General features: G+C 42.0%; 1 protein-coding gene across 1 annotated transcript in view; it reads right to left on the bottom strand.

The window, feature by feature from the left end:
* Positions 1–13,331, bottom strand: part of LOC142761154 (protein unc-93 homolog A-like) — a 161,494-nt gene extending 148,163 nt beyond the window's left edge. The window contains exon 1 of the mRNA XM_075864348.1: positions 13,177–13,331. Coding sequence (XP_075720463.1) covers positions 13,177–13,263 — 87 coding nt within the window. The 5' untranslated portion in view covers positions 13,264–13,331. The remainder of the gene's footprint in view (positions 1–13,176) is intronic.
* Between the last annotated feature and the right edge of the window lie 6,595 nt (positions 13,332–19,926).

The raw sequence follows: 19,926 nt of genomic DNA, 5'->3' as shown, positions 1-19,926 counted from the left end.
AAAAACAATATAAATTTGGTATTGCCGTAATTGTATTGAACCGCAGAATAAAGTTAACATGTTGTTTTAGTTGCTTGATGAATGCCCTAAAAACAAAGCACAAAAAACTATGGGGGAATCGCTGTTTATTTTTTATTTTTCACCCCACCAAGAATTTTATTCCAGTTTACTAGTATATTATATGGTACAACAAATGGTGCCATGAAAAACTACAACTCGTCCTGCAAAAATCAAGCCCTCAGAGAGCTATATAGATGGAAAAATATAACATTATGGCTTTTGGAAGGTGGGAAGAAAAATGAAAATGAAAATCTGAAAAATAGCTGCGACAGGAAGACGTTAACCCCTTCACGACTGCCATACGGCTATATACTTTCCAACTGCCGATGCCCCGTGCAGTTGTCACGTATATAAACTTTGGCAACAGGGTTTAATAAGTGCAGGGCTACTTCTGTTTGAGCAGCGCTGCACTCATGTCTGCCGGGGCTTTGGGAGCCCCGGAATACACCCCCCACTGTAGATAGCGCCACACACAACCCCCTGTAGATAGCGCGAAACACAGTGCTCTGGCCGGGGATTCCCCTCTTAGAGGGAGCCCCCAACGTCTCTCCATCCCCGCTGTGGATAGTGCCACCTCTCTGAAGATAGCGCAACCCCCCTGCTGTAGATTGCATTGCACCCCCTCACTGTAGATAGCGCCACCTAAACTCCCTCTAGGAGCGGAAACCCCGGTGTCAGATCGCACTGGCCGGGGATTCCACTTCTAGAGAGAGCCCTAGTCGTCACAGTCCATTTGGACAGTGATCGGTGCTCTCCCTAGGAGCGGAATCCCCAGCTGACACTCTGGCCATACATGTATGGACAGTGACGTCAGGGGCTACTCCTGGAGCGGAATCCTTGCTCTTGCAGGGGATTCCGCTTTTAGAGTTTACCCCTGAAAACTCTGTCCATATATGGGACTCCCTGTAGGAGCGGAAATCCCTGGTTACAGGGAGCTACAGTGGTGCTATCTGGGAAGGGGGTTCCATTTATGGGGGGGGGGGGGGTGCTATCTGCAGGGGTTATGTTGCTATCTACAGAGGGGGTGGCACTATCTGCAGGCGGGGTGGTGCTATCTGAAGGGGGGTTGCACTATCTGCAGGGGGATGTTGCTATCTACATGGAGAGGTGCTATTTTTAGGGGGTGGCACTAATTACAGATGGTGTGGTGCTATATACAGGGAGTGTGGCACACAGGGGGTTGGGACAAAAAAACCCTAACGATTAAAATTCATCAATTTTTTTAACATCCATGAAAAAAGGATGGCAAATGGCGGTTAGGGAAATTGATTAAAATTTTGAGGCCCACTGATGCAAAACAGCCATGAAAAACTGACAATTGATCTATTGCTAACGGCCCTTTTTTCATCTTTTTGTGATTTGTCTGCTCATAATAAAAATGAAAAACACGGAATTAATTAAACTAATCTACAAAATGAAATCCTCATAAGTCTTGTAAAATTAAAGTAAAAATAGTTGTGATGTTCAAAGCGGTTGCAAAGATATTATCGTTTAACCCCTTCCCGCTCCTGGACGTACTATTAGGTCATGGTAGCTGTATCGTTCGCGCTCCATGACCTAATAGTACGTCTCGGGAGTAACGGCCGTTTCGGCCGTCCTCCCGACACATACAGGAGCTGTGACAGCTGCTGTCTCGTACAGCAGTGTCACAGCTCCTACAGCGGGGACCGATCGCTGTGTCCCCGCTGATTAACCCCTTAAAAGCCGTGTTCAAAAGAGATTGCGCCTTTTTAGGTGTAAAGCTGCCATCGCCGGCCTGCTACACGATAGCGGCCGGCGATGGTGACTATGGCAACCGGACACCAAACAATGGCATCCGGCTATGCCATCGACGGAAGCCTAGTGGGTCCTGACAAAGTCAGGACCCACTATGCTTGCTGTCAGTGAGTAGCTGACAGTTCTGCTCTTACCATTACGTGGCTCTCAGTCTGTTACCTCTCCTCCACTCCTGTCCTCAATAACACCTTCACATGATTGGCAAGTCACCACCCCGCACAAGATCCGCACGCTCATCTCCTGAAATACTCTGTGCTGCTGTGAACTCTGCTCTTACCATTACGTGGGGACTTGCCAATCATGTGAAGGTGTTATTGAGGACAGGAGTGGAGGAGAGGTAACAGACTGAGAGCTACGTAATGGTAAGAGCAGAGTTCACAGCAGCACTGAATCTGCACGCTCCTCTCCTGAAATACTCTGTGCTGCCTTAAACTCTGTGGACAGGTCAGGATCCTGTTTCTTTTAAATGCTGCACTGTAGCGCAGCCTTATATAGTGGATCGAGCGGGTTCCCCAGCAGCATTTAAAAGAAACAGGTTCCTGACCTGTCCACAGAGTTTAAGGCAGTGCAGCACAGAGTATTTCAGTAAAGGAGCGTGTGATTGGCTGCAGAGGCCGGTACAGCCTGTGATTGGCTGCAGAGGCCGCTGCAGCCTGTGATTGGCTGCAGAGGCGGTCACGTGGGATGAAGCATCATCCCTGGAGGCCGGCCTTCTGACGTCATCCTGACGTGCGTGACCGCCACTACAGCCTGTGATTGGCTGCAGCGGCGACATGGATGAAACGTCATCGCTGGAGGCCGGCCAGGAGGAATGCAAGTATGAACGTATTTTTTTATTTTTTTTATTACATTAAGGGCAGATTCAGACGAACGTTGCGTTTTTGCGCGCGCAAACAACGCGGCGTTTTGCGCGCGCAAAAAACATTTGACAGCTGCGTGTGGCATCTGTGTATGATGCGCGGCTGCGTGATATTCGCGAAGCCGCCATCATAGAGATGAGGCTAGTCGACGCCCGTCACTGTCCAAGGTGCTGAAAGAGCTAACTGATCGGCAGTAACTCTTTCAGCACCCTCGACAGTGAATGCCGAACACAATATCGAGAAACCTGTTAAAAAAAAAGAAAAAGTTCGTACTTACCGAGAACTTCCCTCCCGGCCGTTGCCTTGGTGACGCGTCCTTGGTGACGCGCCTCTCTTGACATCGGGCCCCACCTCCCTGGATGACGCGGCAGTCCATGTGACCGCTGCAGCCTGTGATTGGCTGGAGCTGTCACTTGTACTGAATTGTCATCCCGGGAGGTCAGACTGGAGGAAGAAGCCGGGAGTTATCGGTAAGTCAGAACTTCGTTTTTTTTTACAGGTTCATGTATATTGGGATCGGAAGTCACTGTCCATGGTGCTGAAACTGTTTAACTCTTTCAGAACCCTGGACAGTGACTATCTCCTGACGTCGCGTACCGGAAAATTTTTTGCCGGGTTCGGCCAAAACGAGTTCGGCCGAACCCGGTGAAGTTCGGTTCGGTTGTCCGCGTTCGCTCATCTCAAAGACACTCCGTTTGGATGTTTGGAAACAGAAAAGCACGTGGTGCTTTTCTGTTTACATTCATCCTTTTGACAGCTGGTGCGCTGTTTCAGTCGGTTCGCACGAAAGTGCTTCCGTGCGACCTGCGTGGTTTTCACGCACCCATTGACTTCAATGGGTGCGTGATGCGCGAGATATTGAACCTGGCGTGTTTTGTATGCAGCGAACAAACGCTGCGTAAAAATAACGCACTGTTTGAACTGCCCCATTGACTTCTATAGGGCTGTGCGTGGCGCGCGAAAAAAACGCGGCCTGCACGCACGAAAATCACGCTCGTGTGAATCCCCCCTAAGATTGTATTTTCCGTGCGCTGAGCATGTACTGTCAAGGTTGCTGAAAGAGTTAGTGCAGCCCTTTGACTCTTTCAGCACCCTGGACAGTACCATGCTCGGCGCACGGAAATTACAGGTTCAATATAAGGACAAGACCCTAGTAAAAAGGTTAGGGAGCAAATATCAGCATTACTGGTGTGCAAGCTGGGTTGGCTATATTGTCACAAATCAAATCCTGTCAGATGTTCAAAACATTCACTATATATAAAGTGACAAAGTTGTATAAACTCTATGTTGAGTCTGAAACAGATAAAGAGGGATTCCAGCTATCTAAGTCAGGTGTTAGTACAAAGATACATGGACAAAAGCTTACCCATAATATATTGTGGTTGCAGTCCGATAAGTGCTCCAGCACAAAAGCCCCAATGCGCGTTTCGCTATTAGATTGCTTCCTCAGGGGGAGATGTGTGTCTGTGTCCTATGTCTTACCACCCTTTTATAGTGTGTGCCTCTACAGAGAAATGCCGATGATTATCGGCGCATGCCCAGTGACACGGCCGGAAGCGAGGACTGCCCCACTTCCGTCTCCACATGCTGGAGCGCACATCCGGATTCCCGACGCGTAGCGGGAGTTCCGGGCATGCGCAGTGCATCAACAGAGACGGAGCGGGGACAGCGTCGCGACAACGGCCGGGTCTGGGCATGCGCACACATCGTATTGATGGACTCATGAATCTGTAAGTAGAGTGATATCTGTTTGAGTGTAATGCATTATGTATGTATACGAGGACATTTGTCAAACTACCATAATTTGTAAACAGAGCTGATTGTGAAACAGTGTGACGGTGTGGTTACAAACAACAATTAGAAAGAAGCACGAAACAAGCCGTACTATGACAAAAATATATATATAAAGTGTGTACATATGTAGGAAAATGCTAGGTGAAAATAAATAAATGCCGCGGACCATGTTCATCTGTGGTTTACGGTACATAGATGATATTTTCTTTATTTGGCAAGGATCGGAGTCTGGGCTGGTGAATTTCATGCAGCAACTCAATGTAAATCCTTACAACATTAAATTGACATACAAACATCATCAACAGAAGATTGAATTCTTGGATATACAAATATTCACAGATGATTCTGGTCTTTTACACACTGATGTTTTTCGTAAACCTACAGTAGTCAATTCTTTGTTGCATGCTTCATCAGCCCATACTCCGTCCACCATTAGAGCCATCCCGGTTGGACAATTCCTGAGGATCAGGCGGATCTGTTCCTCTAATACCCTATTTGAAAATCAGTCTAGGGATCTAAAAACTAGATTCAAGGATAGAGGGTACAGCAATAGAGTGATCAAAACAGGGTATGGGAGAGCAAGGAATACATCACGAGACGAGCTCCTCAGACCTAAACTCCATCAATCAAGTGACTCAGAAATACATTTTATATCAACGTATAATAGACAGTGGAATCAAATGAGGGCTATTTTAGAGAAACATTGGCCGATTCTAAAATCTGAGCCACAACTACCTCAGAACTTATCAGAGAGGACAATCTTGATGGCAAGAAGAGCCAAGAATTTGAAGGATTTTCTGGTCAAGTGCCATTACATACCTCGCCAGGTTTGTCCATTCGGCTCCCGAAGACCCAAAAAGGGTTGCTATCCCTGTGGGGAATTGTAGGGCTTGCACTAATATATGCCGGGCGACTAATTTTTCATCAGCTGACGGGTTGAGACAATTCGAGATTAGGGACTATATTTCATGCAGCAGTACACATGTGGTATATTATGCCACATGTGGTTGCCAGAAAATTTACATTGGACTCACATCTAGGGAACTGAGAACTCGCAGTAGGGAACATGTGCGAGACATTATTAAAGCAAATGAAGTTGAGGATCTCTTGAGCCTCAAAACCCTACCCAGACATTTTAAAAAACACCATAATTGTAATCCAAAAAACGTTGTCGATACGTGGTATCGACAAAATACATTGTGGCATCAGAGGGGGCAATGTGAAGAAACTTCTGTCGCAAAGGGAATGTAAATGGATCGTGATGATTGGATCCATGAAACCTCATGGCCTGAATGAAAACTTGAGCTTCGCTCTATTTCTATGATCTCTGCCATCTATATAATTTTAACTTTGTTTCTGTATTTTCTAATTGTCTGTTTTTATTTAGGTTTCTAAATAGTGTTCCTATATGCGTGCTGCCCAAAGATGTTTTTGAGTGATGCTTCTACCCTTCTTTCCACCAACTAAACATCAGGAAAACAAGAATTTCTGATCTATTGTACTGTATACTATGGATTTGTAATATAGATTTTTTCTATGTATAGTGTTCTCTATAGTAAATGCTAGAACGGTTCTCTGCCTGCATATATGGTGAGAATTTGGGAAATTGATAGACATACATTCCCTTTTCCTCTTTCTTGCCTTACAAAATAGGTTATTTTGTTTAACCCTATATTGCTGTTACTATCTAATGAATGTATTAAGCTCTATATGATGGCTTTATGTATCTTGTAATTGCATTATACATCGATTCATGTCTCTACCTTTATATATATCATGTATCACTTTTTTATCTGGTTCTTCCTGTATCCAGTACGTTAGCACTGTGTATATGGTCGATACATTTGCTTATTGTACATGTTCTCCCTCTCAGTATTTGTGATTGTCACAATATATTATTTGATAAAGAATAAAAAACGGGATACTGAGGCGCTGCTTGATAAAGAGTTAATACATTTAATTGAGGTAGTATAAATAGACAATTGCTACGCGTTTCAACGCCGGACTGGCGTCTTCCTCAGGCAGAGGAAGACGCCAGTCCGTTGTTGAAACGCGTAGCAATTGTCTATTTATACTACCTCAATTAAATGTATTAACTCTTTATCAAGCAGCGCCTCAGTATCCCGTTTTTTATTCTTTATCAATCAATTTTGGCATCTCTTTGGAGTTTTGCGTTGGGATCGGCAGCAGCTTTGTACTCGCGGATTACTTTTAACTTTACAGGTGAGCAGTTACGATCTTTTGCCCATCAAAATCATAATTGATACACACATGTGGCGCCGTGTTTTTTCACTCTACTTTTACAATATATTATTGTCACTTTTGATATCAATAGCCTGTGCTATTGTCTTATTTTGCACTTTCTATATTATATTTTTCTTACTCCTGTTACCTTTCACCCCGTTCTCTTCTATTGCCTTATATTGTGTTTAGTCCGTGAGTGCTTCAGACAATATACTCTCAGCCTTAATTAACTTTTATTTATTTATTTTCACCTAGCATTTTCCTACATATGTACACACTTTATATATATATTTTTCTCATAGTACGGCTTGTTTCGTGCTTCTTTCTAATTGTTGTTTGTAACCACAGAGTTTGTCACTTTATATATAGTGAATGTTTTGAACATCTGACAGGATTTGATTTGTGACAACATAGCCAACCCAGCTTGCACACCAGTAATGCTGATATTTGCTCCCTAACCTTTTTACTAGGGTCTTGTAGTTATATTGTATTTATACATTATTTTTTCCAAAATTGTTTGTCTATATATGTTAATAAAATTTTTACTTTTTATATATCTATAAGCTCTTTTCTTTCCCTGTGTTCTGATATGGGAAATGTGAACTAGTAACTATTTTGGGTGGTATAACCATCTGTTTTACAAGCAGATGCATTTAAATTCTGAAAAATGCTATTTTTTCAAAAATTACTCTCAATTTTTCAATTTTTCACCAATAAACACTGAATATATCGACCAAATTTTACCACGAACATGAAGCCCAATGTGTCATGAGAAAACAATCTCAGAATCGCTTGGATAGGTTTAAGCATTCCGACGTTATTACCACATAAAGTGAAATATGTCAGATTTGAAAAATGGGCTCTGAGCCTTAAGGCCCAAACTAGGCTGCGTCCTTAAGGGGTTAAAGAAGTGCATATCAGAAATTGAATATTTGACCTGGACAAAGGGGCATCAATGACCCTTGGTCATGAAAGGGTTATGCTTAATGTGCCACCTCATGTGATTGTAACCATCAATCCTAGTACAGAAGAGGATAATACCTTCTGTTCAACCGTTGAAGGAAACGTGTCATTAGAAAATAACCTATTGTTTAAATACATTTTTATGTTAGGATTCATTCACATCTGCGTCGGGCTTCCATTCATGGGTTCCGTCAGAACTTTCTGTCAGGGGAACTTATGAACGGAAACCAAAGCTTCTCGTGTTTTTGGCTGAATTAATAGCGCAGTTTACTACACTATTGATTCCGCCAAAAAAAAATCGGAAACCTTATGGAACGGAGATAAACGGAAACCATTTGCAACGGAAGCATTACCATTGAAATCAATGGTAATGCAAACGGAAAACTTTGGTTTCCATTTGGTTTCTGTTTATGGGTTCCCCTGATGGAAAGGCCTGACGGAACCCATGAACGGAAGCCCGACGCAGAACGAAGCCTTAAACATAAAATAATTTTTGGGGATTTTGTTTTTTATTTTCTGTGTTATAATCTACATTTAACCCTCTTCCCGATATGATGTATTCCGGCAGGGCTTAATAGAAGCCTGTCAGAATCACGATATACTGCAATACATTAGTATTGCATTATATAGTGCAAGCGATTTAATGATCGCTGGTTGAAGTCCCCTAGGGGGACTAATAAAAAAGTAAAAATTTGTAAAATGAAGGTTTTTTTTAATGTAAAAAAAAATAAAAAAATGTAAAGATAAAAAAAAAACCTTTTCCCATTTCCCCCCTAGAGCATAGTAAAAAAAATAAAAAAATAATCATAATTGGTATCGCCGCATCCGTAACAGGAATTAAGATGCTAGTGTCATTATCCTGGAGAGAGATGCATCACTCTCCCTAAAAATAATAAAAAGATATATATAGTAATAAATAAATAAAGAAACAAGAAAAAGAAAAAGAAAAAATAAGAAAAAGGAAAAAAGAAAGAAAAAAAAGGAAGAAAAAGGGCAATACAAAAAGGAACAAAAAATCCCAAACATATTGCGAGTAGCGATATTCTGTTTCCTTTACAGATCACAGAGATATATATTAAACAGAGTGTCACAAATTTGTCAAACATCACCTAAATCCAAAGAATAATATTTTAAGTGAGAGATGGAGATCTCTCCAGGATAATGACACTAGCATCTTAATTAAAGTTATTAATGAGGACCAATTTTTGGTCGTATCTGCTTTCGGCAATCCTGGTAATATTTTCTAACGAAATTATTCTTTATTATGATTACCTTTCTGAAAATGGTTTAAGATGTATTGTACATTTGTTTATTCTGTACTTGAAGTTTATTCACAATATTCTACTGCATGTAAGCGATTGAGTTATTGAAACTGACAATGTATCTTTAAATGCCTGTGTTATAAAAGCAGGTACTATCGTGAACATGATTTCCTGTCTCTGATGAAATCCCAGCTGGGATGAAACGCGTAAGACGTATGCACGGTGGTGAGAGACGTCATCACACCGTTTTCCTCAGGCGTGGTTACCTGTAAACTCCATGCCTCAAACCACGCTTGGTTTGTTACCTACTTCCTTGGCTGGTATCTCTTTATTGGGTCCCTGGACTTGAGATTCTTAACCTTTACTACTTACGAGGTATGGGACATAACATCTAGAGCAGGGGTCTCAAGCACGCGGCCCGCAGGCCGCATGCGGCCCCTGGGGCTGTCATCTGCGGCCCGCGGGACACAGAGCTGCTAGAATCGGCTCTGCTCCGAGACTCTGGAATTCCCTGACATCGCTGTCCACATATGAACAGCGATGTCTGGGGCTTCCCCAGAGCCAAAGTCCCGAGCAGAGCGCTGGTGTCGGCTCTGCTCCGGGACTCTGTGGAATTCCCTGACATCGCTGCCCATATATGGACAGTGTGTCAGGGTCTTCCCCAGAGCGGAGCAGAGCGCTGGTGTCGGCTCTGCTCCTGGACTCTGTGGAATTCCCTGAAATCGCTGTCCACATATGAACAGCGATGTCTGGGGCTTCCCCAGAGCCGGAGTCCCGAGCAGAGTGCTGGTGTCGGCTCTGCTCCCGGACTCTGTGGAATTCCCTGACATCGCTGCCCATATATGGACAGTGTGTCAGGGTCTTGCCCAGAGCGGAGCAGAGCGCTGGTGTCGGCTCTGCTCCTGGACTCTGTGGAATTCACTGACAACGCTGTCCACATATGAACAGCGATGTCTGGGGCTTCCCCAGAGCCGGAGTCCCGAGCAGAGCGCTGGTGTCGGCTCTGCTCCAGGACTCTGTGGAATTCCCTGACATCGCTGCCCATATATGGACAGTGTGTCAGGGTCTTCCCCAGAGCTCTGGGCAAGCCCCTGACATCACTGGGGCAGCCTCTACAGAGGGCACTGGGGCAGCCTCTACAGAGGGCACTGGGGCAGCCTCTACAGAGGGCACTGGGGCAGCCTCTACAGAGGGCACTGTGGCAGCCTCTACAGAGGGCACTGTGGCAGCATCTACAAGTGGGTGTGTGACAGTATCTGAAGAGGACACTGGCATTATCTAGGGGTGTGTTGCATTATCTACAGAGGGCACTGTGGCCTTATCTACAGAGGGCACTGTGGCCTTATCTACAGAGGGCACTGTGGCCTTATCTACAGAGGGCACTGTGGCCTTATCTACAGAGGGCACTGTGGCCTTATCTAGGGGTGTGTTGCATTATCCACAGAGGGCACTGCGGCAGCATCCACAGAGGGCACTGCGGCACTATCTAAAAGGGGCTGCCCTATCTTGACATGTGTGCTAACTGAGCCGCCGGACTGCATTTAGCGACACTTAAACTGGAAAGCTGAATTGTTGAAATAAGCACGTGGAGAAATATCTAAAATTTTAAACCTAGCGCTATTATTATAGTAATGTAGTATTATTATTCTAGTAATATAGTGTTATAGTAGTTCAAGTAACTAATTGATTAACAATAATTTTGTATTGTATCAAATTTGAAAGTAATGCGGCCCGTCAACTTGCCATTTTTTCTATATGCGGCCCACTTACACGGCCGAGTTTGAGACCCCTGATCTAGAGGATATTAATTGGCTGTTTCAAACTTGAAGCAAGAACTTTGCATGCACGCTACACCAGCCCTTAAATTCACCTGTACCCGGGAATTAACCCATCCTGTTACGGACAAGGAAGCAAGGGAGAAATCCACTCTGTGTATAATCAGGAATCCGCCTGCTTGAAGGAATCGAAGTGACCAAGAATACAATTCTAAGGTCAGATACACGTGGCTGTTAAGTTGCACTGAAACTTCAAAAATGATAAAGACCATCTATGGACTGATGTGCACACAATAGATGAGTATGCGGAAAATCATTGTGGATCATTTATATTCTCATTGCTCACTCTACTTTAGCGTATTTATATTGGTTCCTGGATGTGCTTAACAATTTTGCCGTCCTGACAGGTTTGTATTTACTGTCCCTTCTAGGCTGTAACTTGTTATATGTATCTTGCCGAAATATCTGTTTGTATCTCATATAGCATATTTATGCTTATATCGATATATACCCAAAATTATCCCTGGCCAAGTAGTTTTTAAATTGTATTCTATTACTGTATATGAATTTTGTGGGAATTTGTCTGCATTATTTTTCCCTTTTTTCTATGAATTAAACTAATTTTATATCACAATATTTATAGATATATTTATTTTTTATATATCAATATCTGAATTTCTCTTACCCAGATTAGTGCTTGTTTTGTCCTGGATAGTTTTTTGGTTAATTGTTTTTGGTTTAGTTACTAGGACGGCACCGTGTGGCCCTTCAACCACAATATTCTGGGATTCTGGATATTCTATTCTATTTTTTGTTATATTATTATTTAACCCGGTCGTGAACGCCGTAAAAAAAGTAATAATGTAAACGCCAGAAACTCTATTTTTTGGTCACCTCATCTCCCACAAAAAATGAAATAAAAAGTGATCAAAACGTTGCATGTACCCCAAAATGGTATCATTAAAAACTACAGCTTATCCCGCAAAAATTAAGCCCTCATACCACTTAATCGACGCAAAAATAAAAAAGTTATGGCTCTCGGAATTTGGCGACACAAAATAAAATTTATTTTTTACACTTAGGTTTTTACTTGTAAAAGTAGTAAAATATAGAAAAAATATATATATATTTGGTATCGTCGTAATCGTATTGACCCACAGAATGAAGTTAACATGTGGTTTTAGTTCCACAATGAATTCCGTAAAAACAACGCACAAAAAACAATGGAGCAATCGCCCTTTTTTTCATTTATTACCCCACAAATAATTTTTTTATTGTTTCTTAATTAGTACATTATATGGCACAATAAATGGTGCTACGAAAAACGACAACTCGTCACGTAAAAATCAAGCCCTCATAGGACTATATTGACCGAAAAATAAAAAAGTTATGACTGTGGGGAGGAAAAAACTAAAATGAAAATCTGAAAAAGGGCTGTGGCGGGAAGGGGTTAAAAAAGAATCCTGAAAACTTGCAGTTTTCACACTGGCCACAGAGCCTCACAATACACTGAAACTTTCTGTTCACTTTCTGTTCTGTAGAAATCACTTCTCTGCAGTCATCTCATTATTATTATCACAGGCAGGATTATCATGGAAAGTAACACTGTCTATATATATTGTCAATAGATGATGGATGCAGCTTCACTTCTATATTTTCCTGCACAATAACCTCTGCACAGGTCACAGAGCATGACTAGAAAACTCTCCTATAGAAATTATTAGGTTCCCTCCAGTTCCTATAAGCCATGTGGCTGCTGTAAAGCATATCTCCAAATGCTGTTAACAGCAGCTCAGGCAAGGTAGCTGCCCAAATAATAATGTAGAGAAAATAGAATTAAAAAAATCTACAATCAAAAAATAAAAACAAATTAGAAAAAAATAATATCTTTCAATATCTGCTTTTAATTACGAAAAAAAAAATAGGTGATACGTTTCCTTTTAAGTTCTGCGATCATTCTTAAAGGGGAAAGCAAAACCACCCCTTACATGTTTACTTTTAACACATGCCTTTGAAACTAAAATAAAATATTCATTTATTACAAAACACAATTTATATAGCAGTAGCATATGCAACATTATTTAGTAGGCTTAGGCTGGGTTCACACGACCATGTTACGTCCGTAAAGGACGGAACATATTTCGGCCGGAAGTCCCGGACCGAACACACTGCAGGGAGCCGGGCTCTTAGCATCATAGTAATGTGCGATGCTAGGAGTCCCTGCCTCGCTGCAGGACAACTGTCCCGTACTGTAATCATGTTTTCAGTACAGACAGTAGTTCCACGGAGAGGCAGGGACTCCTAGCATCGTTCATAACTATGATGCTTGGAGCCCGGCTCCCTGCACTGTGTTCGGTCCGGGATTTGCGGCCGAAATACGTTCCATCAATTACGGACGTAACATGGTCGTGTAAACCCAGCCTTAAGATTCAATTTACTTACCTGCAAGCTCTGAAGCCCTCCAAAAGCTGTAAATAATAGCAAAAATCCAAAAGATACAACAAGAATGTTTTTTAAGTGTCTATCCATTCTTCGTCTTTTTCAGGTGTTCCCTTTCCTGTTTATATGCAGCCTGGTATTTTCATATATGCAAGGTGAAAAGTGTTGTGTTACCCGCTTGTGAAATACTCTGAACTTAAAACAAGAAAAGATTAGCGATATTGAAAACGGTTACTGATTGACTTATTCTACACCAATACAGAGCAAAAGGTCATATGATTACAGGCATTATCAGTTTATACAGAACTGTTATTTATACTGGGACAGAAAATAAATGGACTGAAATAAAACAGAGAATTGCAATAATATAAATTCTTCTTCTTCCATGGTATTGTATTTATCTTAAGAAATACTGTATGTTAATGACCCCGCTCCCCACAGTTCTAATTCCACAGCTAACTTTTGCTTCTAGATTGCCAACAATTTGTGGCCTGAGCTTTGGGTTTTGGGATTTGACATTTACCTAGACCTTGGGTTTTAGGATAAACATTTTTGAAAAATCTAATTGTTGATATTATTAATTGATATACATCGTGGTGCAGGTTTTTGGGCGTAATCGCCGCTGCGGAAATCTCATTAACTTTGCTAGTACTATAAATGCTGCGGAATGTCCGTAGATAATATGTGGATATTTGGCATGTAGATTTTGCTGGATTGGTTTCTGGGAGCCATGTCGCATTTGCTGAGCTTCTGAGGTACCAGTACAGGGGAAACCCCTTAAAAGTGACCCCACTTTGGAAACTAGACTACTTGAGGAATTAATTTAGTGTTGTACTGAGCATTTTCACCCCACAGGTTTTTCATACATTTTATTAGAATTAGGCAGTGAAAATGAACAATTATTTTTTTCCAAAAAGATGTAGCTTTAGCTCCCAATTTGTAATTTTCACAAGGAATAATACGAGAAAAACACAACAGAATTTGTCACTCAATTTCTTCCCAAATATGGAAATACCCTATATGTGGCCCTAAATTGCTGTTTGAGCACTTGGCAGGGCTCAGAAGGGAAGGAGCACCATTTAGATTTTGGAGAGCAGATTTTGCTGGATTTGTGTTCGGGCACCATGTCGCATTTGCAACACCCCAAAGGTGAACCCATTTTGTAAACTACATCTCTAAAGGCATTTAGCATTTTCCTTGACATATGCCAGAGCTCAGGAGCGAAAGAGCACCATGCGCATTTGAGGCCTACTTCGGTGATTTTGACAACATTGGCCCACAATTGCAGGGCTAAGAAGAACAAATAGTAAAACAAACCCACAAGAATTGACCTCATTTTGGAAACTACATACCTTAAGGCATTTGTTTAGGGGTGCAGTGAGTATTCTGACCCAAAAGATGTTTTTACTAGAAAATAATGCGCAGTGGCACAGAACACAAATATCTCATAAACTGTTAAGTGGGTTCCCCGGGTATTGTATTGCCATATATGTGGATGTAAACTGCTGTTTGGGCACAGTGTAGGGTTCAGAAGGGAGGGAGCGCCACTTGGCTATTGGAGTGCAGATTTAGCTTGGCAGTTGTTCTGTTCGGGTTTTTTATGGGTATTTCAGTTTATAATGTGGGGACATATGTAAGCTGTGCAGAGAACGTCAGGGCATAATAAGAGGGTATAGTAATGCGGTAAATAAATAATAATCTGAAGATATGTTTCCAGTGTTGCACTGATGAAAGGTGCCAGATCTTATCCCCTTTTGGAACACTCTGCACCTTGTGTGTCGCCATATTCTGAAACAGAACGTTTTAATTTTTTCCACTGAGTTGTGTGAGGGCTTATTTTTTGCGGGACAATCTGTAGTTTTCATTGGTACCTATTTGGGGTACATGCAACTTTTTGATCAGTTTTTATTCTATTTTTAAGAGGTGTGGTGACTAAAAACTGCAATTCTACTATCGTTCTTTATTAATTTTTTTACAGTGTTCACTGTGCACTATAAATAACATATTCACTTTATTGTGTGGGTCGATACGATTACGGCGATAACAAATGTATACAATTTTTTTAATGTTTTATGGAGTTTGCACAATAAAATATTTTAAAAAAAAAATTACTTTTTGTGTTTCCATATTCTAAGAGCCATAACTTTTTTATTTTTCCATCAAGAAAGCTGTGTGAGGGCTTGTTTTGTTATGGAACTAACTGTAGTTTTGATTAGGAATACTTTTGGGTACATACGACTTTTTGATCTCTTTTTATTCCATTTTTTAGGATGTGAAGTGACCAAAAAAATAGCAATTCTGGTATGGCTTATTAGGGTTTTTTTTTTACGGCGTTCACCGAGCGGGATAAATAACAATTTTTTTAATAGTTTAGGCCATTACGGACGTGGCGATACTAATTATGTATAGTTTTCTTTCAAATGTATTTAATAATAAAAGACTTAATAAGGGAAAAAGGGCGATTTTTACTTTTATTACTCTAAAACTTTTATTTTTATAAAAAAAAATTTAACTGTTTTTTTTTTGTCCCATTAGGGGCTTGAAGGCATAAAGCCCTGATCACTATTCGAATACACTGCACAACATGCGTAATGCAGTGTATTAGAGCTGTCAGTTACCCACTGACAGCAAGCCTAGTGGGTCCTGCCTTTGGCAGGACCCACAAGGCTTCCGTAGATGCCAGACCCAGAGGCCATTGTTAGGCGATCACATTGCGGGGCCATCGATGATGTTCTAACCCCTCAGAAACCACGATCGCTATTGAAAGCGGTTTCTAAGGGGTTAATCGGCAGGGACCACAGCGATCGGCCCCTGGGGAAGGAGATGTGACAACCGCTGTACACGTAACAGTAGTTGTCACAGCTCATAGATGGGGGGGGGGGGTGGAATGGCGGTTATTCCCATGACGTATTATTACTTCACTGAGCACGAGCAATGCATTTAGCATGACCTAATAGTATGTCATGGACCAGGAAGGGGTTAAACTATAGCTACCACTTCTTAATGACTGTGATGGCACCTAATCTTACATATTACCACAGTTTCCTCAGTGGAGAGGGTAGGTAGAAGCTGGTTAGTTGCTCACCAGCGTCTGCCTGCCGCTTCAGTGTGCTGCGGTGGGGAAACAGAATATATATATATCTGAATTTTTTTTCAATGGGTAGCTACACTATATGGACAAAAGTATTGGAACACCGACACATTACACCTACAAGAGCTTTTATGATATCCTATTCTAAATTCATAGGCATTAATATGGAGTTGCGCCCCCCGCCCCCCCCCCTTGCAGCTTAACCAGCTTCCACTCTTCTGGGAAGGCTTTCTATAAGATTTCTGAGTTTGCGGCCCATTCATCCAGAAGAGCATTTGTGAGGTCAGACACTAATGTTGCATGAGAGGGCCTGGCTCGTATTCTCAATTCTAGTTCATTCCAAAGGTGTTCGATGGGATTGAGGTCAGGACTCAGTCTGGGCCAATCAAGTTCTTCCAGATCAAACTCACCCATCCTTACCTTTATGGACCTTGCTTTGTGCACTGGGGCACAGTCATGCTGAAAAATAAAAGCGACTTCCCCAAATTGTTCGAACAAAGTTAGACGCATACAATTGTCCAAAATCTCTTGGAATGCTGAAGCATTAAAGAGAACTTTTCACCTCCCCAAACATGTGCAGCTGAGTGCAGCATGTTATAGGAAAGGCTTCACAAACACGGTCCCACGTAAAATTATTTTTCTAACTCCCTCCGTTATTTAAATTCGGTGCCGTTACATTTGACGCCCGATATGTAAATAAGCCCCTGAACTGTCAATGGGGCGTTTCTAAGTAACTAAAAGGCAAGGGGGCGTGATGTCGTCGCTCTGACACTGTCCAATCAGCTGCGGACAGTGTCAGGGCGGCTTGCGCTGTGTTCCCTCCCTCAAGAACACACACAGACTTGGTGCTTGTGTTGCAGATAGCGTGTGCAGGCGCCCTCAAGATATATCTTAACCAGAACTAAGGGACCTGGCCAAACTTTACAGCTGGCACAAATGCATTCAAGCATGTTACATTCTCCTGACATTCACCAAACCCAGACATGTCCTTTGGACTGCCAGAGAAAGAGCGTGATTTGTCACTCAACATAACACGTTTCCACTGCTCCAGAGTCCAGGCTGGTATGCAGCTGCTTGGTCATGGAAACCCACGCCATGAAGCTCCTGGGGAAGTTTTTGTGCAGATGTTAATGCCAGAGGAGGTTTGGAACTCTGCAGTTATGTGCCTCAGCACTCGGCGACCCTATTCTGTAACTTTATGTGGTCTGCCACTGAGTTGCTGAGTTAGTGTGGTTCCTAAATGCTTTCACAGTTGATCATGGAATATCTCCATTTCTGGCCTCCATGAGAACCAGTACGCATGCATGTATCCTTGAGATGTCCCTCATTCCAGCATACTATGTACTGAGCCTGATTATAGTTTTTATTCATGCAGGCATTTTGGTGAGTTTGCAGAGATCTGTTAGTGGTGAGTTTGCTACTATCTCACTGCATGTTTATTTAGGTCATTAGTCAAAACAAGTCAATGTAAATCTCGACCTAATGCCTCACTTGTAAGAGGAAGAATGTAGATGGCCAAATGGAATCTTTTTTTTAAATTATGTTTCAGATCTGAACCAAATGTTCTTTATGCTTAGTTTAAAACTACATAAGAATGAGTGTGATCTTTAATGAATATAATGGAGAGTTTTGCTACTTATGGTCCCATGGAATAGATAGTTAAATGTAAATATTACAGGACTGATATTTAACTCTGATGCAATCATCTCTCTGACATTTCTCATAGACTGTCTCCCATATTCCCTATCACACTAATCCTCACCCAAAACACCATAAGGGCCAGTTCACACAGAGTTTTTGTACACATTTTTTGACGCGGAAACCATGTCGGAAACCACACCAAAAAATGGCCGAAAATGCCTCCCATTGATTTCAATGGGAGGGGGAGGCGTTTTTTTCCTGCGAGCGGAAAAACCGGCTCGCGGGAAAAGCAAGGGGCATGAGAGGCAGAGAAAGCTCAATGGCAGGAAAGCGCCACAAAAATCGGCATGCAGGCAGAGGAAAATCTGCATCGATTCCAAACGGAATTTTGAGGCAGATTTTACTCCTGCAAAAAACTCTGTGTGAACCCATGATCACATCAGAGCTTGGCTGCATCAAAATCACAAATTAAGTATCCAGATATAAACTGCACAACACAAGTCCTCATACTCACGGTCGTGCCCGTGATCATGGGCCGCGGACAGCCGACCGCATTTTCATCCCGTGCTCCCATACGAAGTATGGGAGCAAGGATCCTAAAAAGCACAGGATAGGACATGTCCTATCTTTTGCGGTACACTTCTGCGGCCAAGACACCTTCCCGTAAATAAACACGAAGGTGTCCATGGACAATAAAAGTGAATGGGTCCGAAATTGCGGCCCATAATTCAGAACGGTCGTGTGCATGGGGCCTCAATGAGTGGATATACAGTAATTCTTCTAGTAACATACTTACTCCTGTGTAACAAACATTCATTTATATTCTGGCCTGCATTCTATTGTTTTTTTTTCTCCTTCTGTTGTGTAGTTATTATTAGTTAATATGCCAGTCTGTTGGATGCATGTTATGTTGCGTAAAGTAAAATAGCATGGATTACGAGCTGTGACCAAGCTTAACTATTGACAATTTACATTTTTTTGTCTATTATATAAATGGCTCAACTTAGAAATCACATTTATACAGCGACACAGAGATGGGTTAGAAGACTTTGCAATAAGCAGAGAATAGAGATCTGCTGTAATCTGTGGGGCAATCTGGTGGTAAGGGTATGTTCACACAGAGTGTTTTTAGGCGTATTTCGGTGGGTTAACGCCTCGAGAAACGGAAGTAGAACACCTCCAATCATCTGCACATTGATTTCAATGGGAAATACGGCGTTCTTTTCCGACGGGGTGTTTTTTTTTATGCCTCGTTTTCCAAAAATGGCACGTAAAAAGACGCCTGTGAAAAAGAAGTGTATGTCACTTCTTGAGCCGTTTTTCATTGACTCACATTGAAAATTGCGAGTGGCTTAAAAAACGTCTGAAAATCAGGAGCTGTTTTCCCTAAGGGTATGTCACACAGAGTGTTTTCAGCCGTTTTTCGGCCCTAAGGGTATGTGCACACATAAACTCAAAAACGTCTGAAAATATGGAGCTGTTTTCAAGGGAAATTAGCTCCTGATTTTCAGAGGTTTTTTAAGCCACTCACGATTTTCGCTGCGTTTTTGACTGCCGTTTTTTAAGCTGTTTTTCTATAGAGTTTATGAAAAACGGCTCCAAAAACGGCTGAAGAAGTGACATGCACTTCTTTTTACTCGGCCGTTTTGAAAAATGGGCGCAAAAAAAACTGCCCGTCGGAACTGAATGACGTTTTTCCCATTGAAATCAACGGGCAGATGTTTGGAGGCGTTCTGCTTCCGATTTTTCAGAAGTTTTTGGGGACGTTTACGGCTCGAAAAACATGTGAACATGCCCTTAGTGTTTAATTTCACTAAAGAGCCCATTCAAATTTAATGGGTTGTCTATGTAATGCAGGAAAGGACAGGTCCACCAGAGTTAGGCCTCATTCAGACGAGCTTGACTCTTGTCCGTGTGCTGTGCTTTGAAACAATGCAGAGCACACGGACCCATTGATTTCAATAGGGCCATTCACACATGCGTGAGTTTTCCTGCAGCGAATGTTCGATGCGTAAATCTCA

The sequence above is a fragment of the Rhinoderma darwinii genome, chromosome 4 (genome assembly GCF_050947455.1).
Source record: "Rhinoderma darwinii isolate aRhiDar2 chromosome 4, aRhiDar2.hap1, whole genome shotgun sequence".
Lineage (NCBI taxonomy): Eukaryota > Metazoa > Chordata > Amphibia > Anura > Rhinodermatidae > Rhinoderma > Rhinoderma darwinii.
Note: the sequence above shows the minus strand (reverse complement) of the source record. Positions and strands in the feature narration are given on the sequence as shown.